This window comes from Hemicordylus capensis, chromosome 3 (genome assembly GCF_027244095.1).
Source record: "Hemicordylus capensis ecotype Gifberg chromosome 3, rHemCap1.1.pri, whole genome shotgun sequence".
NCBI lineage: Eukaryota > Metazoa > Chordata > Lepidosauria > Squamata > Cordylidae > Hemicordylus > Hemicordylus capensis.
The window spans coordinates 276,400,992-276,426,359 of NC_069659.1; the positions used below are offsets into that span (position 1 = coordinate 276,400,992).

At 39.4% G+C, this 25,368-nt stretch overlaps 1 protein-coding gene across 10 annotated transcripts in view; it reads right to left on the minus strand.

The window, feature by feature from the left end:
- Positions 1–651: 651 nt before the first annotated feature.
- SHOC2 (SHOC2 leucine rich repeat scaffold protein) overlaps positions 652–25,368 on the minus strand; it is a 112,626-nt gene continuing 87,909 nt past the window's right edge. For all 10 annotated transcript variants that reach the window (XM_053308629.1, XM_053308628.1, XM_053308634.1 and 7 more), the window contains 6 exons: positions 24,827–24,957; positions 17,087–17,275; positions 13,563–13,685; positions 10,727–10,864; positions 9,049–9,166; positions 652–7,797 (listed from right to left, as the gene is read on the minus strand). In XM_053308629.1, the coding sequence (XP_053164604.1) occupies positions 7,589–7,797; positions 9,049–9,166; positions 10,727–10,864; positions 13,563–13,685; positions 17,087–17,275; positions 24,827–24,957 (908 nt within the window). In that variant the 3' untranslated portion in view covers positions 652–7,588. The remainder of the gene's footprint in view (positions 7,798–9,048; positions 9,167–10,726; positions 10,865–13,562; positions 13,686–17,086; positions 17,276–24,826; positions 24,958–25,368) is intronic.

The window sequence follows — 25,368 nt, forward strand, 5'->3', positions numbered from 1 at the left end:
AGGTGTTAAGTAGGTTTTGTTTTCTTCAACAAGTTACCATTACCATCAAGACTAAGATAAATTCAAGATAATCTTACAACATGCAAAGATGATACTGGACATTGCACAACAGGCATGTACAAGTCTGATTAAAAGAAAAAAGAAAAGCAGCTATGAAAGGTTGCAAGTTTTACTGGAGGTATGGTTGAAGAGAAGCTGTTTAATCCTTTCCCATACACCAATTCTGCTGCTCACAATCACACATCTGCTTTTCCAAACACACGCACACGCGCGTGTGTGTGTGAGAGAGAGAGATATGGAAAAAGAGCTAGAAGGGGAACTCTGTCAGCTATAGCTGCTTCCCCCCCCCATCTCTCTCTCTCTCTCACACACACACACACTGTACAGTGGGTTAGGCTAGATCAAGCCTGACGCTGCCCATGTCTGTTAGGAATATTGACTGGAAGCACGCAGACTCATAATGGAGGTTCCTAGAATACACAAAGTAAGTAATTGTACATGTTCCAGTTGCAGCAGAGATCACTTACCACAGGAAAGCTGCTCCCTGTGACAAGTGTAATGTGCACTTAGTCCTAGAAAGGAATATGGCCTGCAAAGAGTGTTTAATCCTAGTAAGATACATGTAAAGGAATCAAAAACAACACTGGCAGATTAAAGAAAACCAATTTATAGTTTTGGTCACCTGTAAACATCATGAAAACGAAATGCAGAAGAATCTACTGAAGGCATTCAAGGAACAACAATAAAATAAATTCAAATTAAGTAGTCTTCCTGTCTTGAATACATGTCTTACCACATGTGCATCATGCAAGAGTGCATGTGCAGTTTCCTTCATTGAATAGATATTTATATAGCAAGTTTTGTGTGTGTGAAGCAGTCCTATCAGAATGAAGGGTGCCACAATAACTGCTCATTCAAGATCTGTAGCACTGGCCAGAATACGAACCACAATGATGATATAAACCTACAGGGAGAACCTGCAATTTTGCATATTATCCAACCCACACAATGGTGGCTTGCAGCAACATGCAGAACTACAGATTCTGCTCTTGGCAAACACATCAGATGATCAGTTTGCCCTAAGCAATGATTTTCCATGGGCACAAGAAAAAAAGCAGCTCCCAAGTACCTTGGAACTGAGTTATCCAACCCTTAAATAAGTCCTCAGGCCTTCAGAAATGGGAACCTGAACTTGCTATTCATCAGTTCCCCATTATTCAATGCAGAAAATAGACCAAAATAATGTAATTTGTAACTAATTTAATCATGAAAATAAATTACTGCAGTGGGTAATTTCTCATGTTGATCGTTTTAACCCAAATGTATAATTTTGTAATAGGATTATTTTACATTGATATAATTCCCTCGCCTTTAGCACTCATCTTCCCAGTCCTTGATAAGCTTTAATTAATCCTTACAGCAGCCCTGCATTATTCTGATTATACACCAGTGAGGAAAATCAACAGAAGTGATTTGCAAAAGGTCACCAAGGTGGTCAGACTTAGCATTAGAGCAGAACAGAGAATGAGAGCAAAGGCGACGCTATTAATAGCAGGCACTCTTGGCTGGTTTTACACCTTGGCAGGTGTAAATATAACTAAAAGTGGCCATGAAAAACACATTCATATGATTTTCGAGTTCTCTGAAGCTATGGCTCTTTAAAAAGGTAGGATTTTCTCATCTTGAGAACTTTATACCACACCAGAACACTGGCCCAGTTCAGAAACACTGACAAACCATGGTTTATGTGCATGGCTGTGGCGTGTCTTGGGCTCACATGCTTCCGCCTTCCTCCAGTTTAATACCCTGGTTTGAGAACAAACTATCATTTACACAAGTCAGTTTTCTCATTTCAGATGAAACCGCAAACTCTGGTTTGTTGAAACTGACAGGCAGCTTCTAATTTCCTCCTTTTACCAGCAGAGGGGAGGAAGCACAAGGCTCACCATGTTTTATGCACAGCACAGGACATGGCCTGCTATGTCTGAACTGAATCTATGTTCTTGGTAGAGATAACCACTTTTCTTCAGAGAAATTGTGGTCCCTTCTCCTGTACCATTAAAATCTTACCATGTGGTAAGATCTTAAAAACTTTCAAGACCCTCTGGGAGGTCTGGTCTGGTTGTAACCACAGCTATTTCATCAAGAAAAGCCACCAACTTGTAATATGAGTCAGCCCCAAACTACCTGGAATGAGATATTATATGTGATCTGCAAGTATTCAGAGGATGCCGCAGTTCTCATATGTTTTATTGTAGTAAAGTTGATTAGCTCCAGGGGTTGCTCCATATTTGATGCACATTGCATTCTATATATGAAATACAGAATGCAATGCATACCAACATCCATTATCAAGATTATTTTTTTCCATCTACTGAACTGAGTGTTCCAATTGTTTGCACATTATGATTTACTGGAACAAAAAGGAAATAAAGGATTTTAACTAAGATTTCCTTTATAAAGTTCTGCATCTTATACAACTTGTTTATTTTTAGATCAGTTCTAATCATGCAACTTTGGAAATAAAGGTCAATATTCTCTAAACTTTGTTTTATAATGGAGGGAGTGAGGAACTTTTGATAGAGGGGTCTATAATGGCAATCTAATTTTCAGTCATTTGTGATACAGCACAGATTTACAAGCCAAGTTGATTACCACTAGAAAATGCCCAAAAGACTCAGTGGCAGCTCATTTACAAATATACTATTTATAATGAATACATTGATACAGAATGACTTATAAAAAAGCAAGGCAATCTTTTATAGACATAACAATCAACATTACAATAATTCAGAAAGTATATTTTTGTAGACTCTTTACACTCTTCCACAGGCAGAATCCTGCATTGTCCTGCTTAAGACCTAAACATCAAAATACAGAATCTTCAGATCTTTGTAGAATTTTTTTTAAAAAATCAGATGTTCTTTTGCAGATATTGTTAGTAATTGTCCTACATGTGCCTTTTAAAGTTGGTGTGTTGTGCAAATTACTGCCAAGTGTATACCTAATTAAACGCAAGTCCTGACATGCTGATTACAGATATAATGGAAATGCAATATTGACTATACAAATGCTCTGCTGCATTCAGGTTCATGAAAAATCAGGAAGGCATTTTGTTTCCTTTGATATGTTATGAATGAGTACAAAACCATTCCAATGCCCAATTTCAAAAATTGTTCTGGTCAAGGGTGATACTTGGAAATTTACTTTGCTAAACCATTTCAGAGAGTAGCTCCCTCCCCAAAGTCTAAATATCACAAAAATACATATTACAAGTAGATTCCAAAACATCAAATAGTAAAACACTGCAAACATATTTTAGCAGAAAATGAATTTAAAAACATTCAAGGAAGTTGAGGCAAAGGTCTTTGTAAGGCCAATTGCAGAGCCAACCCTTTCCCTTCCCTTTGCCACCCAGCATTTTAACTGCCATTTAGAATCTATGGGTGTTGTAAATAGATATATAGATTTGTTTCAAAGTAGGTTGTAGTGCCAATTAATTCCTCCTTTATATTTCAATATAAAACAATCTTTAAAAATTGAGGTTAGATTCCCATATTACCTCTAAATGTAGCAGAGTTGGACAAATGATGTTTTAGCATTTAATTTAAAGGGCTACTTCAGTGGTGCAAAGGATGGCTTGTGCTGCTACAGCTAAAGCAGCACTTCAACTAACTCTGTACCACGTGTAATTTGCTACTAAAATCCTGTTTGCTGTTTTATTACAGAGGTATGGGGCTGATCCATTAAAGACAACCTTATGGGCTATGTATACAGCCCTTATTTCTGCTAGAAATGAGCAGGCTCATTGTACAACATAGTTCAATACATAATTCATAGTCTACAGCAGTTTGAGGACAGTATAGCAACTGCAGCACTGATTGCGGCTGCTATACCAGGACTACAGAGGTTTCTTAGACACACACAAGGTGGCCAGTTGGGTCCTTGTACCAGAAACACACATTTGTGATACTGTAAGAAACAATCCACTAGGAGTGCTCCAAACAGATTTGCAGATGTTTCCATGACGAACACTGGAGGGCACAAACTGACTTCCATCGAAACTCTTGAAGTGGACTTGAAAAGATTGTCACAAATATTTGAAGCATCACAAAAACAGAACTGAATCAGGAAAGCACTAGTATACAAAAGCAAGGGATACATTAGCGCTTTAAAAGGATATTCTCCCTCCCTGCCAAACAGTATCTGGATATATGTTCGTCTATCTTAACAATGCCTCAGTACAACATAAAGCCTAGAATTCTGCTCCAATTTTGATACAGATTTCATTCTTCAACCATCCTTGCTAGATTTAGGTAGTTAAATAAGTAAAAATCCATTGTCCAGCCAAAGAAAGTAAAGATATGCCAGGACACACAATGGATTTGAATAATTAAAAAATCAAGTTTTAAAATCCAGTGGCTGACATTCTAAGGAAACACATGCATAAGGATGCACTGTGGGGGTGAGATGAGAGCCCTCGCACAACTTCCCCAGGCCCTCGGCACACGTATTTTTGCACAAGAGCCATTAGAGTTTGGAGCATCGCCTGTGGTCCAGAAGTGTTCTATAAGATCTGAAACACACTGCTGAGAGTCAGCAACATTTCCCTGGATCTTACAAAGCACTTTTGGAGTGCAGGCAGCTCACCAAGCTCTAATAGCTCTTGCACAACAATGCATGTGCGGGGGACTGGGAGAGTTGTGCAAGGGATCCTGGCATGTTCCCACAGCCCCTTCTCACATGCACACTTTGTTAGGATGTCAATGAGTGATAGCTATCTGCATTTTGTGAAAATATTTTATGAATTCTTTTTAGCTCAGAATTTATTTATTCCCAATCCCTTTGGTAGTGCTTATAGAACAAAAAGTTAACTCAAGTGGGATTTGGGAGTATTTCTCATTGAAGAGCAATACTTAACACAAGAATTTGTTTTTGACATTTGTTTACATTCAATTCTGGATGATAATTGTTGGACTGGTTTAACAAAATCTAGGGTTTTAAAGAAGTGTATAAATAAATAAAATCAGTTTTTAACATGCAGGTGATTTTCTGGAGAGAGGAAAAACAGTATCCGTCATATAATCCTTGGCAAGATGAACTATCTTGTTAATATATTTACAGACAAAACTATCTGTTCCAAAAATGGCGCCCAACTTCATTTACCCATAATTCCAGAAATCAGCCCTGTGAAAATTTCCAAAGAGAGTTCTCCAGTTCAGCCAGGAACAGATTTTCCAATACATGGCTAAACTCTGGCTTTAAAGTAACAGATAGAGACAACTGACTTGTAAAGGGTATTCCTGCCCTGAAATAAAAGTGCATGTGGATGGCATATAGAGACACATTAACAAATTTTATGAATAAAAAAGGAAACCCCATACTGAATCAATGGGACAACTTTACAGCTGCAGCATAAAACCACCACTACAGGCATCTTTATATGTTAACATCTTAATACTCAGATGGATAGGTTTGCGCATAGCTGAAACTATACATTTTTATAAACAAAAAATAAAAGTGAAATAGCTGTTAGACATTTCTCAAAGGTGGTAGAAACTAATATTCCTCTATAAATCCAGTGACATTTAGAATAGTTTTTAATATCAGATTAAGTCCTTTAACGATTTTATATCTCTACTTGCCTTTTTATATATTTTAAAACTAATCCTGACAGAGTGCAAGCTAGAACTTATCTCTGAGAAAGTAAACCAAGGCAGAAAATTATGCTGGACTCAACCCAAAGAAAGCCAAGGACACTGAAGCCCATCTAATCAATAAGACTTGTGGTGCCATCACAAGCACTGGCAACTCAGAAGCAAGCTTCTCCAAATTCAGTTGAATTTACTCCCTAGTAAGTGTGCTCAGGATTGCAGCCTTAACAACTTGAAGCTTAAATCTTATTGATTTCAATAGAATAGACAGGCCTGACAACCTCTGGATTGTGCATTTGAAATATATATTAATGTTACAAATAAAACTGGTAAAACCTCCAACAGATGAAAACAATTCTTCGGCCTACTACTATGTATAATTTGTTCAAAAGAGACAGCATTCTCTAAATTCTAGTAGTCCAGAAGCAAACCCACAATAGAGAATGGACATGGAAAACAAAAATACATGGAATGTAACTGCTATTATGAGCTTCCAAAAATCAAACTTGAAATGGCACTGCAAGTGTAGTAGCATGTGTCTATTTCACCGCAGCATTGTTATTAGCCCTTTGTACAGCCACAAAAATGACAGTAAAACCAGCATATGAACCACTTTACTGTTTTTCTAAAGAGAAATTAAGTTCTAAACACAACTGAATGGGTGTCCTTTTTAATAGACCAGTCTTTAATACTGAGATTGATAGGATGAGGTTAAGAGAATAAATCATGGTACTGAACTGATTACTTTGAGCAAGTGTCCCAACTGTGGGGAAAAGTGCATTTAGTTCAGCAGCAAAACAGCACAGCATGAAGATATTGTGCTTGGACGCAGATGCTCCATAATAATGGAAGGATGCACAAGGCAAGTCAAAATATAAAACCAGAGTAACATTGTTAATCAACCGTAAAATCGTACATATACTGCAGTGTTTCAAAGAAAGACACATTCATTAATTGTACAAAGACCAGGAGAAACCCTTACAATTGCCCATTGTATTTTAGGACAGTATCATCATCATATATATTTTCCTCATCAATGCACTATTAGACCTTAACAGAACATGTAGCTTTTCAACAGATCTGTTCCATTTCTAATCAGAAAATGTTGCTTGTGCTAGATGAGACAAACCATTAAAAAAAAAACCTGGTTCAAATATGATATGCCTACAACTGATAATTTAGGGAGGCAATATTTAAAATTCAAGCTTTTGTTGGACAGGATTTTTTCCTATTTACCAGATGCTTATGTTTTTGTTTTAATATAAATCAGTCAATAAAAAGCCCTCAGCAAAAGCATATAAATTCTAGATATGATTAATACAGAGCAAATCAAACAAAAAATAAAAATCCAGTGATCTACTCTGACTGTAAACAACATACAACACTATTTGTTTCAAATCTTAAAATAAGTTAAAGTATCTCCCCAACTAGAGAAAAATTATCCCAGAGGGCTTTTGACACAGACAATGTGTGCAGAGGGGAACGATAAAGAAAAGTTCATGTTACCAAGTTGCGTGTTTTTTTTCCATGGGAAGAGGGCTCCATTCATGTCACTTAAATTGATTAGTAATTATTGGCAATTGTTTTCAGTGAACTGGTATCTCCAGAGACATCCGTCAAATTCAGCAAAGAAAACTTAGACAAGCATTTTACAGAGAGAAAAAAAATCTAAATGGCTATACTTCCTCTATTAGCAGAAACACATACATGTGGTCTTAAAATTTGCCTGTTTTATATTATTTGTTTTATATATAATATAATATACAATCTATATATTATATTATATATACATGCATACACAATACTGATAATGCTGTCTGCATTTTGTACAGTGTATGGGACAATTTTTATCCAATCCTGGCACCATGTGGCCTAGAAATTATATACACAATGAAACCCTCAATGCCATTTGTATTTTGTACACTTGATATCCATCAGATCATGGCACGATATGGTCCCTGCATTTTGAGGAACTGGATGATAAAGGAAGGTCCCCCTGCAACGATTTGAGCTGGAAGGGTATTGAGTGGGCAGTTCTCAATGCTCATTATAGCAAGTTTACTGCAGAGTGCCAGTTCAAAAGGAAGGCTGTTCAGGTGGGGGTTGTCATTCAGATATAGTTCTTCCAGATTCTCCAGTGGACCTGCATGAAACAAGAATTACTATAATTAGAATAAAAATAAACATATCCTTGGAAGAAAGTGTTTTATACTATTTAGAAAGAAGTTTTCATTAAGACAGTTTAATGCATAACCTGTTCTCCTCAACAAGTTATTAAAACATGAATATTCTTCTATCCAGAGCACCCAAACAGGCACCTTGAATTCAATACACATTTCTCATTCTCTGATTAGAGCAGTTTTCTGTGATTGACATGCAAAGGGGGGGAAAATCAATCAGTATAAAATCTAGAGAGAACCAAGCTACTGACTTTTCCCCATCAAATCAGTGCACTGTAAGTTATATCATCTTTTTTCTTTCCTTACTAGCTAAGACACAACTTTTGGTGATGACCAGACTATTTGAATATTTTCCATGAGTGTATACATGTGGTAAAGTTTAAACTATGAACCCTGGAATAATCCAGTAAGCAGCATGCAACTGAAATGTAGTACAGTGGTCCCTCTACTTACGAAATTAATCCGTTCCGAATGCACATTTGTAAGTCGAAAAATTCGTAAGTCGAAAAGCGGTTTCCCATAGGAATGCATTGGGAACGGAATAATGCGTTCCGGAGCCTAGAAAAAAGACCCAGACCCCCAGTAAGGCTTGCAAACTGCACAGGAACATTTCTTTTCAAGAATAAACAGGCAGTAAACAGGCAGGCAAGTCAAGGAAACCGCATGTAAAATCCGTAAGTCGAGGAAACCCCATCTAAAAATTTGTAAGTCGAAAAAACCGCATCTAAAACCGGATCTAAAACTGCCGTTTGTAACTCGAAAAATACTTATGTCGAGTAGTTTGTAAGTCGAGGGACCACTGTATATGCACTACACAGAAAAGCTGCGAAAGCAGATTGATCAGCATCAACATTATTTATATACCTTTTTTCAACAAAAAGTTTTCAAAGCAGTTTACACAGAAAAATAAGAAGGAGAAGCTGGTTCCCTGTCCCCAAAGGACTCACAGTCTAAAAAGAGAAAACAGCCACTAGAAGGCTGCTGGGCTGGGGATGAACAAGGCCAGTTCTCCTCCTGCTTAGTATAAAGAGAACCACCATTTTGAAAGGTGCTTCTTTGCCCAGTTAGTAGGGGACATATTTCAAACACATTTCCAGTATTTCAGGGCCTGTTGAAACGCTATTACATTCGTTAAGTAAAACAAGAAAGAAAAACGTTAAGTAAAACTCATCTAGCACAAGCAACATTTTCTGATTAGAAAATGTTCATCTTACCAATTTCCTCAGGAAGCTGTGTAAGAAAATTCTCTCCAAGTCCCAGATGTGTCAGATTGGTGAGGTGGCCTATTCCTCTAGGAAGAGTGCTCAACTGATTATTTGTTAGGATTAGTCTCTGGCGGAGAAACAATATAGGTAAACATTAAACTAACAGCAGCTCCAATCACAAAAGTCATCTAGAACAAAAGCAGGTAGAAATTATTCCGTTACAAGAACAGCAGCTTTTCCCAACCAACGGTCAACAAATCGTGGCCCAGGCAGGGTTGCCAGAACCTAAGGGCTATACTCGTGAGTCAAATGGGCCATAAGCCAGAATTTGGCTTTTTAAAAGCAAAATCAGGCCACCTAGGCCCAGAGCACGAGCTTCGTCAATAAGTGATCTTACCAAATTTGCTCAGGAACAACAGGAGATCTTTTCTCCACAGAAGTACACTTCCCACAGTTACATCCAAGCACACTTTCAGGTTTTTGACCCTCAGCACCTTTGAGGGACACTCCCCCACTTGGCAATGTCACATAGCGATCAGATCACAACAAAAAGCGACCATGCCAACTACCAAATCAGTAACCTGACAATAATAAGGATTCAGTTTTCATGTGGTATATACAGGCAACATTTACATGGACTTAGAGTGGGCTGGATCCAGAGGAGTAGAACAGCATTTCCACCTGAACAAGATGGGGTGCACAATTCCTGCCAACTCCCCCTTTCATCCATGCCATACTGGCTCTTGGGATCAACTTTTTGGAGGGTACTGGATCCTCAAGATCAGCTTACTTGAGGATACAGGGGTCTGCAATATGGAAAAGGGGGCAGAAAGCCTTGTTCTGAAAACAGCGTTCCACTCATGGTACAGGAAAACCTTGGTATTTGCATGGGTTCTGTTCCTGGCTAGTGCCACGGATACCGAAACTGCAAATACTGAGTAAATTGGGCAATGGCATCATGGGGTTAGGTACCTAAGGGAGGAAATAGGGTGAAAATGGTGGGATTTTTTAGAAAGTAATTGGCCAAAAATGGCCTTAAAATGCAAATAAAAGTGCCCTGCCATGCTCCAGGGGTCCCCAGCAGTCCTTCAGTGCCAAAAATCAGCCAAAAATGGTGGGTGTTATAATAATAATAATAAGGACTCGATGTCTGGATAAAACAAACCAGTCAATAACACCTGTCTGACTGTGCAAACAAGAAATAATAATAATAATAAGAAGAAGAAGAAGAAGCAGCAGCACGCATAGAAAGACCCGAAATGGGCTGCAGACCGACCACACAGTCATTTGAGAAGCAGACAGGCAAGAGTCCCTGCTGCTGCCTCAGCCGCCATCTACTGCTGCAGCCACCTCCGCCACCATACTGAAGGTACCTCCGCCACCATCCCCCTCGCCCCCGCCCCAACCCAAGCCCTTTACTTGTAAAGGGGAATCCTTGCCAGATCCCCTTTACAAGTATGGCTGCGGCCGACCCTTGACCCACGGATACGCAAGTCTCTCCCCACCCCCCCACACCCACCGCGTATGCCAAGGTCTGGTGCCTATTACTCAGTCATGGATATGCGAAACCATGAATGTTGAAACCACAGATAAAGAGGTTTGCCTGTACTCTAGATCCAGCCCAGTATTTTTTTTCCCCAACCAAAAAATTGAATTTTATGGTTTTCTCTCCATATGATTGTTTCACCTGCAGCTCCCTCAGGTATGCAATTTCCTGTGGCAAGGATTCCAACTTGTTTTCCTCTAGATCCAGTTCTCTTAGTTTCCGCAGATTTCCAATGCCATGAGGCAGGTTTCTTAGAAGGTTGTTTGATAAAACAAGAACCTAAAGGAAAACACATGCAGAATGTTTAGAAAACCAGCAACTATTATTGTATAAGCATACAAGTAAAGTATTCCTTAGTGAAAAAATCCACAGAGTGTTAAGCAAACTTAAAATGCCATATCTGTCCCAGTGAATAGGTATAGTAAACCACTTAAGGAAACAGTATTTAGTGTCTAAAGAGCAAGAAAAAACACAAGCTTTCAACTATCTTCTATATATTTAATCCTCTTAAACACTCCCGTCGCTAATCAAGAGCTGTGGATTAGCGACGGGGACGGGAGGAAAAGTGGGTGTGGAGGAGAAGCGGCGGCCACCAAGACAGCCTTTCCACGCAGGGGAAGTGGTGGCCACCAGGACGGTAGGCAGCTGCGCACGGGAAGCAGCCACCAGCAGGTGGTCGGCTGAGGAGAAGTGGCTGCCACCAGGCCAGCAGATGGCCGGCCGCTGAGGAAACGTAGCCTGGCCAGCGAGGGAAAACGGGCTGCAAGGTGAGAAAGCAAAGGGGGCTGGATGAGGGGGGGAGAAAGCAAAGGGGGCCGGTGGGGGGGGGGAGAAAGCAAAGGGGGCCGGTGGGGGGGGAGAAAGAAATGAAGATGGGGGAGAGAAAGAAATGAAGATGGGGGAGGAGAGACAGGGAGAACTAGGGGCACAGATGCTCTGCGCCAGGTCAGCTAGTTTATAATTATTTTTAAAATAGCCATGAAATACCTGTGAAAAATGTTATGCTTTCATAGAATATGAAATTTCATATTCAAATATTCATTAAATATTTATTTCAGTGACACCTTAGCAAATTTTGTGGGGGAAATGTGGGGAAACATTTAATTCCAGTTTGAATGAGAGAGAGTAAAGACCAAAGAATTTCAGCAACCATTTAAAATAAAAGCAAAACACATTAGAGAACACACATACCCTTTCCAGGAAACATTTTACGTTTCTCCTACAAAATTCCTGAATATTGTGTGTGTGTGTGTGTGTGTGTGTACATACTTGTTTCCGATTCCATATTCTTTATGTACCATATTCTATATTATATGGCTTAATTCTTTAGGTTGATATATAACCTCAAACATAGTTCTTCTTTCTGCATGCAGAGTAAAGAACTCAAGAACCACATGCTGTAATAATCCATGAAAAACTCTCCTAAATAAAAGCTTCCCTTCTTTTTCCTCAGCCTCCCTCCATATGGGAATTTAGCCTTCAACTTGAGAGACTGTTGCAGAAAAAAAGCATTTGGTACAAAAGAGAAAAAGCCTTCATTTGGACCAAAGCAGTATAGTTATGCAACCTGAGCCAGTACAAACAGCCTGGAGAGGCAAAGCACTCACCCCTGGGCTGAGAGGTACCCTCCTGGTGCTTCTGAATCCATAATGAAGAATATAGGTATAGACTTGGGCTTTTTCCTTGCTTACAGCCTTGACAAGAGCTTTGTGGACAGGACACTTGGATTTTCCTGATATTAATCTCCCTTGGCTTTGTTCATAAGACAACAATTTAGGGATATGGGAAACTATTCGGGTACAAAATGATTTGTACCTGAATCTGGCCGATTTGGGTGATTTGTAGACAAAACAAATCATCTCTGTCCTCAATTGTCCAGATTCAGGTACAAAACAAATCACCCCAGATTTGGACCTGAAAAATCTGGAGATTTGGACCTCCATTTTGTGGCCAAAGTGGATTGGGTGGTAGTGCCCAATGGGTGGAAGCTACCACCCAAATTTCAAACAAAGTGGGCAAAGGAGTGATTTTTAAAGAATTTTTGAGTTGTTGCATCGTTAAGCTTTCCACCCCAGGGAATAATGGGGATTTCAGCAGCCCCAGAACTCCACTTGGGGGGCACCAGGGTTTGTCATTGAATCCACTCTCATTCTCTACAAGAGAATCTACTCTCAGAACACGTCAGAAACAACAAAACCCTGTGCCCCATGTGATTGTCATTTGGGGGGTGGGGGTGGCACCCTATGTGCACTACACCACACCCCACTCTGGGCTACCCTGGTGAAATCGGTGAAATCACCCCTTTCACCAATTTCTATGAAATCTGGGTAGTATAAGGCACCTATTAGGGCATTACCACCTGACCCACTCTTCTGCCCCTGAAACGCCTTTTCTCCCCCAAAGTCATGCGAACTTCAAAAATTCTTTAAAAATCACCCCTTTGCCCAATTCCTTTGATATATGGCTGGTAGCTCCCTTGCACCCATTGGGCACTACCACCCACCACAATCCGCTCTGGGCCACCCTGGTGCCCCCCACGTGGAGCTAGTGCATTGGATACTACCAATGCATTGGGCACTACCACCCACCCCACTCTTTTGCCCCCAGGACCCCTTTTTTGCCCCGAATCAATTCTGATTTGGAAAATTCAGGTACAAATCAAATCTGAGGTGATTCGGTGGGGGGGATTCCCCAAAACAATCGGGGGTGATTCAATTTGGGTACAATCGATTTGTGTACACCCCTACAAATGAAAGGTATAATGCTCTTTTATCTCCTTAGGTAGGACTAAGAGCAACAACTGTCTAGACATAATACAAAAGCTCAGTATAGCCCAGCACTCATTCCACCAAGATCCCCTATTTGCTATTTCAATATATATTTACCACTTCTGTTAATCCTCTGAAGTATCACTTCAGAATGGGACAAATTTCTTTGGAAAAAACTGCTCAGTTACCCTGTGTAGCATTCTACTCACCTCTAGGGAAACTAGTCCAGAAACATCTTCAGGGATTTTGTTGAGTTGATTTGTAGCTAAATTGAGTTCTACCATACTTATCCATGTCCCAAAATCCAGGGGAAGGGAAGTCAGTTGATTGTCCTGTATTTTAACATAAGCAGGGCTTAGGAGTGATGTTGAAAAAAGTAAATACAACAACTTGGGAGATGAAATTAGTTTCAGCAAGTGAGAAACAAAATCACCTTGGTTACCACAAACTAGAAAATATGAGAACTTCTCATTTTCATATTTTTGATATAGCTATATCCACATAAGTCAGGAAAGGTGGAACATAGTAAGTTTCCGAACATTTCAGTAAAGACCTGCACTTTACATCTCACTGAGAGGATCTTTTTCCCCCTTCCTAGTGCTGGGCTGTTAATATTGTTGCTACTATTAAATGGCAAATGGGCTCAATACCCTTTTTTGAGACTAACAGCTCTAAACAGCTCAAGACTATAACTAAAGGATCTGGTAGAATTACTATGCCCATGGTTTCCATCATTTTACTCAATATTCAGTTCAAAAGATTCCGTATCACTGGATCAATCCACCATATGTTTATTAAATCTACCTTAACATGATTGCAACTGCCAGCAACTAGAAAATACGCAAGGAAGATTTACTTTAACCTCCATGGGTCAGGTATAAGCTTGCCATTATTTTATAATAATTTTAAGTGAAATGAACACAGGTAATAATTGCTTTAATTGCTGTGTGCCATCTTGAGATCAGGCAAGATTGCATATAAATAATGTTAATAAAGAACATTTAGACTTTTTCCTCATAAAATCAATATTTTACCCTTATTCCATTCTGAATGAGAGCTTTTCCCCATATCATTGCCTATTTATATCTGGTACATTCATAGCATCCATTTATTCACAAGTCTATAAAATGTAAACGTCTATCCTCCCCACTCCATTCTTCTCTTGTGAAAGGGGTGTGTGTGTGTGTGTGTGTGATTAATTTACATACTTCATGAAAACCTATTAGTTCCTGTGACATCACTGCTGACTAACATAATTCCTCTTCACCTCTGTCTGTTTGGGGAGTCTCAAAGCACTTATCTACTGCAGCAAACATGCTATCACACAATCCTTTGGAGAGAGAAAGAAAAGGTGTGAGGCTATTCTTCCTACCATAGCAATGCCATGCCAATACTGGAGTTCTTAATTATTGTGTTTTAAACAGCTATAGGTTTTTCATCTCCACCAAGCCCCACTGCCTGTCTGCTTGTCACCGTTTTGGGGGTTGCTGTTTGTTTCACACACACACACACACACACACACACCCCATGCACACAAATATCTATTTTAAAAAGGCTGATCCTGCTGTTTATAAAGTTAAGCTGCAACTGCTGCTAGGGAAAGGACAGTGCTGTTGGCAAACCTTAATAAAAAGCCACCACTTCTTAAGCAAAACATATTATTTAAAAACTATAAATATTGTGCAAAAGAATAGCCAATATGCGTGCAAGATCTAGATCACTGCAAGGCCCAGGGGCCTGTGGCAGCCTCTATCAGCTTTAAGTGCAGCTCCCTGAATAATTGTTTATTGGGCCTGCCTGAAGCTTTGGCCAAAGCACAATAGCCAAAGGATCCCCCTTGCCCAATTGCAGAGACAACCATTCTCACTGTGCACTGCTGTGCCCAGTGTCATTGAGGCCTTCTTTAAGGGAAGTGGAGGCCCCTGCAACATATGGAAGGCATGCACAGAGTGCTGGGAAGCATATCCCTTTCCAGGACTTTCCTACTAGAGCTCTTAAGAGAGGATTCCATCTTTCTTAAAGGGCCCGCACAGCACTAAGAAAAGCATAACACTGCACAGCACGAAGGTCAGTGTGATAGGAAATGGTCTCACATGGAAGTTCTTTTTGCTCAAGTTATTTTTTTTAAATGCTCTTATACTTTGCTTATAGTAAAATATTGGTAATCAGATCACAACTGTGCATTATTTGAAGTATTTGTGACCTAATCAGAGAGCATTAATTATTTTAAAGCAGGTTGTAACTAGTTTTCATGTTAACTGAAAGTACTACTAATCGTTACAGAAGAACCAGTTCTCCGTCACTGGGGACTCACCACCTGTATTACAAACACCAGCATTTAACACAGTTGGCAGAATTTAGCTCTTTGTTTTAGGCCACCACTAAATGAAAGGAGTGATGTGCTTGCAAGTGTGTTCAGTCATGCTGCAAACAAAATGGCATTAAAATATTGCTTTGAACAATTTAATATTTATTCAAGTATAAGCTTGCTTTAGACCAAAATATGATTTTTGGGGGGCAATATTGTAGTTTTTAAAAAATTCTTTATTAAAACAAATTTACAAAGCTAAGAGCTAATAATCCAGAAGTCTAATTTATATTTGTAACGTTTTATATATGTTCCAGAAACCCTCTGCTAGGATAAGATTTGTCCAATATCTCTCACCACCTGAAATACAGCAAGGCAAACTATTCTGTTTTTCAAACTACCAATATTTAAAGCATCTCTTGAAATTAAAAGAACATCAGTACATTTTGCAGGAGTAGTCTGTTATTCTGCTTATCTCCTTGTGAGAGCCAATGCATTTGTTTTCCAGGGTGGAAAAGAGCAAGGGGATGAACACGCTGCCATTCAGGTTCAGCCAGCTTGAAATGCTGACCATGAAAAATAGAGTTACCCTGACTTTTGCAGGAGCTGCCACTGCAGCAATGAAAAAGGGAAGTAAGGGACAATTCTCCTGGCCCACTTCTAGAGGCAGATGTTCAAATCAAATCCCTATCAATCATAAACTGTGAGTGCTCCAAACAATGGCCAACATCTTGACTAAGAAAGCACTGGTGTAGCAAGGGGATCAGAACAACAGTGCTTCTAGACTAACTGCACCAGTGCACCAGAGAAAGGGTGGTTTTTAATTCCTTTCCACAGGAAGCCCTCTGGGCCACCTGAAACTATGTATGTCCCTGAGTGCTGTACTAGCACTATTAGCCTAGAACAGGCTTCCCCAACTTGCGGCCCTCCAGATGTTGCCAAACTACAATTCCCATCACCCCCAGCTACAACTTATTGTAGCTTATTATGGGTTCAGCAACATCTGGAGGGTCACAGGTTGGGGAAGCCTGGCCTATAATGTCCCTAGCATACCAGTATTGGAAGTTTGGAAGCACTTTTATTCTGATCTTCTTGCTGCACCAGCACTTCCTTAGTCAAGATGTATGCCAATAATTTAAATTACAGTACTCGTATCTGATCTAAAGTACAAGGCATATGAAAATGCAAACACTTTTTCATATGTGTTTGCTTTACAACTTCACTAACACAGGATTAGAGGGTTAGTTTACAATTAAGCCTGGAAAACACATGCTATGATGCCAGGTATGCAAGTTATCTGCATCCCTTTATTTGATTCCACTTAATTATTCATGATAACAATTTTACTGTGGCAATATGGTAGTTTGATTATCAATGGGAAAAAATTACCATTTACCTTTCACCAAAAAGATAACAATGCCTTACCTTCATGTTCAGCTTACTCAACACTCTTGCTCTAGAGAAAATCCCAAAGGGAATTTTATTGATGCGGTTGTGCTCCATGTTGAGAGCATAGATGGTAGAGAATTGTGAAGGGCCACCCACTGGATATGACTGGAAACAGTTCCTTGCCAGAGTTAGGCTAGTCAGGTTCACAAGACTGGATAAGAGACCCTGAGGAAGAAAGGAAAATGCATGTAACTCTATGCAGATTTGCATGAACTCTGGACACCAAATATTTGAACTGGTATTTTTTCACTCTTGCATACAATCCAATTTCAGCAGCTAATTCGGAACTTTAATATGGCAGGATATACACACTACTTAAGTTTCTGTTCAGTTATGTACACAAACACTGCATTAACTTCACACATTATCCTTTGTATAAACCACCAATCCAATCCAAAGTTCCCAAGGACTCCAAAGCACACATGAAACACTCAATCAAGCAGGAGCTTACACTCATGACAACTGCATGAGTACAGTGGGGTTATACATAAAGAGCTGTCCAAAAACCTGATATAAAGATGAAGCATCTGCTTATAGAGGAGTTGTATGTGTGTTGCTGCAACACGTTTAAAAGCACAACCTTATCATTTTCAAAATACACATACAAAGTAATGTTTGAAGCCATCAGGCAAAATGAAAGCCCAGAGATAATTCTGAATAGTAAAGTAATGTCTAGTTAGCTGAGCAGTTATAATACATTGCACTGTAACAAACTCAATCAATGAGAAGGAAGAGTGCTGAAAAATTGAAATTTATTAGCATAAATTGTTGTTCTTCAGAGAGGAATAAGAGTAGCCTTAATCCTTTGGAATTACCCTTCACACTGGATACCCATTTGACTCTTCTGCAAGGATGGGGCTCCTGGACTGAACTGGAAAGAACAGGAATGGTGCCAAAAAGGTACCAAAAATCTTTTAGCACAATGCCAACATGGCTAAACCTCAGGCAACAGCTCAAACAATAAGATGATTTGAACAGATAAGGGAGAGGGAGAGGGAGAGGGAGAAAAACATTCCAGGTGGCTTTACCTCCCTCTCTGTGGGTGCCCATCATCTGGAAAGATGAACTGATAGTATTTATTTGTTTTTATTTATTTAACATATTTGTATACCGCCCAAAACGCTAGTAACAGATCAAATACCACCCTTCCTTTCCCAAGAAGTAATCCACTGTAATAATTTTTCATTTTTTTCCTGGAGAGGGTATTCTTAATCCTTTGGGATGTAGAAAAGCAGCTTATTTTAGGGTGGAGTCCCAGGTGACTGCAAGAATCCCTGACCTACATCAAAAGAGCTACGTGCTCATCCACACAGATAATATCTCAGCAAAGGCACAATTCAGCAAGAAGAGAAATGTTTTTTCAGTCTCCCTTTCAGAAAGACAAAAACTTCTTTGCTTGAGGTGAAACCCCTGAGGTGAATGGTTTGAATACAGTGATGGATTGGCTGACCATTCAGAAGACCATTCTGGACTGGTTGAGCAGAATGACCACAAACTCTGCAAACCACAAGTCCTCCAAATAATCATTATTTGTCAAGTTCTGCTCTAAGGACCCCAGAGAGTTTAGAGCCCAACAAGGTGGTATCATTTGGAAGGATTGGAAGCCCAAGTCTACATCCCAATGTAGCAATCAGGCATTCCTATGATGCTACAGGTCACAAACTTGGATGAGCTAGATTGTATCAAAGGATGAGTCTCCTAGGGCGGCTGTTGAAAGAGTGACCTTCCCAAGTGAACCTTGACGGCTTTTGACATGTTTTAGTCCAATGCCAACAATTATCCCATCCAAATGTATATTGCCCTGGCAAAGACTGAGTTGGTGAGTGACACACAAAAAGCAGCCAATATTTCAAAACTTCTCTTCAAAGGCAATTCTATATGCTTTCCAGAGACATATTTGGGATTCCCCTTTACAAGTATACCCCCAAACCAGTTCTTAGAACTGGGGCTGGGCTGGTTCGATTCAAACCGTGGTTCAAACCAAGCTGCCTTGTATGTGTCTAGCATGGAGATGTTTTAAGTTTCCGTGCTGCCTTGCTACCCGAAACCTATCTGAGCTATAGTCTGGCACAGAACTATCTGTAACCCTCAGCAGTCATCATGTAACTGAAGTGGTCCCTCTACTTACGAAATTAATCCGTTCCGAATGCACATTTGTAAGTCGAAAAATTCGTAAGTTGAAAAGCGGTTTCCCATAGGAATGCATTGGGAACGGATTAATGCGTTCCGGAGCCTAGAAAAAAGACCCAGACCCCCAGTAAGGCTTGCAAACTGCACAGGAACATTTCTTTTCAAGAATAAACAGGCAGTAAACAGGCAGGCAAGTCAAGGAAACCGCATGTAAAATTCGTAAGTCGAGGAAACCCCATCTAAAAATTTGTAAGTCGAGGAAACCCCATCTAAAAATTTGTAAGTCGAAAAAACCGCATCTAAAACCGGATCTAAAACTGCTGTTTGTAACTCGAAAAATACTTATGTCGAGTAGTTTGTAAGTCGAGGGACCACTGTACATGGTTACAACACTAATGGGAATGTGGTGGCAAGTCCCCATGCCAATGTGATTCATAGCCCCAACCCTCCACTTTCCACAGATACAGCATGTGTCTGCAGAGATAGATGCTGCTCCTAGGGGGAGAGCCTCCCTTTAGTCCGGAATGCTGGAGTGCCCAAGGAGGATCTCTCCCTAGGTACAGCATGTGTCTTTGCAGACAAATACTGCACTCATGGACTGGGGGCGGGGTGCACTGCTGCAACAGGCAAAGCTTGCTGGCATGCTCTTATTGGCACTGTAACCATGTATGCTATATGTAAACTCCTGAAGGTGGCTCACGCTGTGGGATATGGACAAGGATGAGGATCTTTAAGGCATTCGTAACTAGAGCATCCCTTAGATTTAGCACTTACTCATGATCCAAAGAGCACCAAAATTGCAAGTTAATGTGTCAAGCTACAAACAGCAGCAACGACTGTACAGTCTGGTATATTATACTAGCTTTACAAATTAGGCTACATGCACCTTCACTTTGCCTTGATCTTTTAGCTCAACACGGGATTGGAGAGGGACGCATCCAATAATTAATTCAACAGGTACATATTCCTCAATCAAGTGCTACAAATGCATCTGATTCATTCCTGCCTGGTACACTCTGACATATACAGCATCCCACAAATGGGATGTTCAGAGAATGTGACATCAGCACCACATAGATGTGTCAAAGGGTGCAAAGAATTAACAAAAGAGAGAGAAAGAAAAACTTTAGGAAACCAAACTGTGATAGGCTCTACTGAGCCCAACACAAGACCCTACTTTGCTGACATCAAACACAACTGTTCTGAGAGGAAGGAAGGCTCTCCACCAAGGCTTGCCCTTCTGAAGAGTCAAAAGGGCAAATCTTGCCTCCTTCCAGTGAAGGTGCAATCCTTAAGGACTGAGAATGCCCTCTTTGTTCTCCAGGAGAATATATAGTTTCAGTAGTCTTTCAGAGACTAAACTCATGCTCACCTCAACTATTTCTTGGCATCCTCCTAGGAATTAAACACATTTCAGTGGCTTATCTACTTTTCAATAAAGACCAGTATCTCCATAAAATCTATATCAAATGAGATTGTAGCAGACATGGTAAATTATCTATTGAAATAGCTCTAGCCATTATAGTCCATTATAGTCTAAAACGGGAGTATTTTAAAGCAGGTTTAAAATACTAAGTAAACAAGATTAAAAGATTTCTTGCTCCCCACTGGATTAATGAGGTGGATCTTCAGCAAACTGTTAATTGTTATAAATACAAGAACCTTTTAAAAAACCTTGTGTGGCAGTCACTATCTTAGAAGACGCATTCTTCCTTTTCCCTCACACAAAGGAATCCCTCTTCTATGATTGTGTCTTGTACAACAAGGGCACATATAATCTAAAGATAAGCATGCTTTTTTCTTCAAAAGTATTGATTTGTATGCATAATAAAGCAAGCATCTAAGATTCATACAATTAATCAAGCAAGATTTCTTTAACTGGGTGGCTGTCCTACTTTGAAGACATTGTAAATGAAGCTAAGGTACCTATACTCTAAGTGAAATTGAGATTAGCATGTTTTATGCTTATTTTATCCCCAATATTTATATTATTTTTTTTGCAGTTTTATAACAAATGAATATAAATATTTATCCAAACATAAAAGGATTCAAAGAGAGTAATTCACCATCCAAGTGTTTTTACACATGAGGAAAGACTGTAAAGCCTCTGGAGCCAGACTGACAATATGCCAAATACATACTTTGCAATGCATAATTTTATTTATTAAATGAAGATTAAATTTCTTCCTTTGGTTTGTTACAATGCCAAGCTTAAGCCATCCTTCTGAAGTTATTTTAGTGGTATGCATAATAACCTTGTTATCCATGGTACTCAGTTTCGTCTATCCATGGTTGGGCTATATAGACCCAACCTAAATATATGTGGTTTAAAAAAAAACACACTTTAAAATTCACCTATCCATGGAGCCATTGCTAAATAAAGCCATTTTGTGGCTTTTTTGTTCAAAAAAATTCCTGTGGTTTTTCATGGAAACATAGGCCAAATTGGGGGTGGGTTTGTTTCTATTATTTCTACCTTTTTTCCACTTCCAGGAACTTAACTCCCAAATTCCCATTGCTTCAAGTTCTCACTATCCACAGAAACTGGTGGGAACGGAACCCACACGGATAACAAGGGCCATCTGTACCATTAATGCCTGTGGACAGAATACTGACAGGTAGTTAAGTCTTCTGTGTGCTAAGGAACAAATGACACATGAAGTTAAATAGAATTCTGTCCCTACAAATGCGACTTCCCCACCCACTTTGTAAACAGCATCCACAGGGAGGAAGTGGGATGAAGATTAGATGGGGCTGGGAGTATTAAACTCTTTCTTCTTACATGTACTCCTGACAAAAATGGCACCTCTCCAAAACAGAGCAAGTTGAGATTGCTATCAATATTTAGGTAGCGCTTGGACTGTCTTGGGGAAAAGCAGAATTTCCATATAAAATTTTCATATAAAACCTGCATCCTAGCATGGTCATCATGATGGGGAGAGCAACTGGCCCTACACAGCCCCAGCACAGCATCCCTTCAGTGGCTGTTGCTGGTATGTCTTATGGTGGTTGTTTAAAAAAAAAAAAAAAAGATTGTGAGCCCTTTTGGGGCAGGGAGAATCTTAATGTTGTATTATTTATTTTTCTATATAAATCGCTTTGAGAACTTGGCTGAAGAGCACTATATAAATATTGGTGGCGGTAGCAGTAGTCTTCATCATCCCTTTTGTGTGGACAATGACCTAACTGAAGTACCTATACCTTTATCCAAGGAAAAATACACAGCAAAAACATTAATCTTGCTTAAATCCTAAATAATATAGCTCTAAAAGATGCATTGATTCTGGACATACTGAACTCTAATAATTACTTAACACGCTTCTTTAGAGAAAATCCTGTCCTGGGTGTTTTGATTATTATGGAGTCCTTCACTCTGAAGACTACAACAGAACATTGTCACTACTTACAAATTAAAAGATTCTTGGCATTTTCAAAAGCTGCCCAAGGCTGCGCTAATATAGTCAGTCACACAAATAGTATAAGCCATTTTCACATAATTTTGAATTTTAAACATTTTAAGAAAGGCTCAGAGAAAACTTTGGATAATGTAATCTTTTGGAAAGAAACAAAGCACCCACTATTTATGACTACTGTTGGACAGCTGCCTCTCCCAAACTAGTCTTTTAGGAGCTAATGTTTATTAGGCATTGCATCATCGTGAGCTTGGCTATGTTTTGCAATTCTGCAGTTTTCTTTGCAAATGTATTTTCTTTCTTCTGCCGCCAAAGAGGCTTGATTTAAATGGATTACACCACTACACTAACATGTAAGTGGCTCTTTTCAGCAACAATTACAACTTATACACAAACCAGCACTTGTGAATAAAACAATTTTTATTTGTTAAGGGAGTCTTAGACCTTGAGCCAACTTATCTTACGATAAAGCAATCAGTTTTCCAGTCAGTCTTCTTTGTATATGTAATTACCCTTCAATAACTTTCATAATGTTCTTGGGAGGGGCAGTTCAGCTTTGTTGTTAAAAGCTTCCAGGCAACTTTCTCCCAGTGCAATGTTTTCTTCAAGCAGCATTCAATCATTCATCCCCAATCAGTGCTAATGCTATCAATTTAGATCCAATATGCTCAATTTGGCATCGCGATTTCCAGATAATTTTTTTGTTAATACCAATTCCAGTGCTTTAGTTAATTCCAGTATAAATTAATCATACAACATTAAGCTGAAAACATCATATAGAGCTCTTTTGGGTGTACAACAGGTACAGACACTGTAAACAATTTTTCAGAGACAGCAAAATAAACTGTTTGTACAGTCAAACATCATGAACATTGAAAACTGCAACCTGCTTTGCACATAACATTCCTCTTTTACATTATCATTTTGGGGAGACTGGAATACAGAGAAGAAAGTCTATGAATGTTATGTTTATGTTTCATAGTTACACATGGAGTGCCCATAGACTGAACAATGTTAAGCTCCAGTTCCAGATGCCTTGATTACACCTTGGCCTAGTCCAGAGATCACACAGGACTGAATCCTGGTTTTGCACAACATCCCCACACACTCCCCTTGCATGCAAGGGAAACCCCAGCTTCAGATTCTGGTTTATTTGGCAACACTGGACAGAATAAGGCAGGAGTATTCCTGCAGACATCACAACAGATTCTGTCCTTCCTCCTTGTACATGCAAAGTGTGGGGGTGGGGTACATCACATGAAACTAGTATACAATCCTAGCTCTGCATGTCTGAACTGATCATCTTCACATATTGTGCTTACTGAAACAAGTACTTAGAAGCAGTAGGTTCCTGCTGCTATTCAGCTCTAGACTGGCCCAACACACAACTAGTCTCATTCCAGTGCTACTCACTAAATAGGTCATTATTCATTTTTAAAAACCAAAAAACCAGAACTGCCATTCATAAGAAATGGCACTATTTTATATCTCCACTATTCTATATATAAATGATTCAAAGTTGGCAATGGTCTCTCTCTTTCTCTGGACTGATTCAGACATAATGCTAAACTATTCAGTTGTGCACTATAAGAATAAATCCTGGTAAGTCATGATCTAATGCCATACCATTCTCACATGGAAGATGAGGAGATTTAAAGTTTATGCTTATTTTTCCATTATGTATGGGTTCCAGACACTATAGTTAGAATAAACCATAGTTACTTATATCCTGGATTGTTTTAACTGCCTATAGTTAGAACAAACTACAGTTTCCTGAGTTTATACAACAGGGAATTAATTTTATTCTGAAGTGAAGGTTGTAAGCTTTAGCAGGGAGGTAATGTGAGCCTGATGCTCACTAAGGCTTGTACTCATGGCACTAAGCCATCTTTTGCCATGATGTCTGAACCACTTCCCCATTCCTCCCTCCCTCCCTCTCTCTCTCTCTCTCTCTCACACACACACACACACACACACACACACACACACACATACAAGCTCAGGTTAATATGAAGCTTAATGGTTTTGTTTAACATCAGTAAAATTCACACTCTTCTTCATAAAATGCTCCCCCTTTCAGAAGAAAAGCAAGGGTTTACTTTTCGATGCCGTACCAAAAATATTTTACCTTTGGCTCCTTACATCTCCCACTTACATTTGCTGAGTGCCTCACCTCTGGTAAAGTAGAAATATTGTTGTTCTCCAAATTCAGCTCATCAAGTTTACCGCACTGTGCTAGCGACCTGGGTATTGCTGAGAGCCGGTTATACCTCAGACCAAGGCTTTTCAGACTGGACAGATTTCCTAAAAACAAAACAAGATAAGAGACACTTTCTTTAGCAGTTGGAAGCAAGGGAGGATTCTCATCGACTTGTATTAATTAAGCAGCAAATAATTAATCCTTCTGCCACTTGAAATTCTATTTTTAAGGGAAACAATCCTTTCCATAAGAATATCAATGAATCATCTGAGCAACAATATTCCACGGATACAAATGCAAAACACCAATGAACGAAGCAGTATTTCAGAATATTATGGATTATTTTCCATAACTGGGCTTTGCTTTCATCTCTTGCTTCATAGCAATTCTCTAAAAGCATACAACTCAGACTTGGTGGGGGGGACATTACTGGCCATTCATCACAACAGTACTTTAAACCACTTTACACATTTTAGATTACAGAGATAAGCATTTCTGTTAAAGGGCGGGGGGGG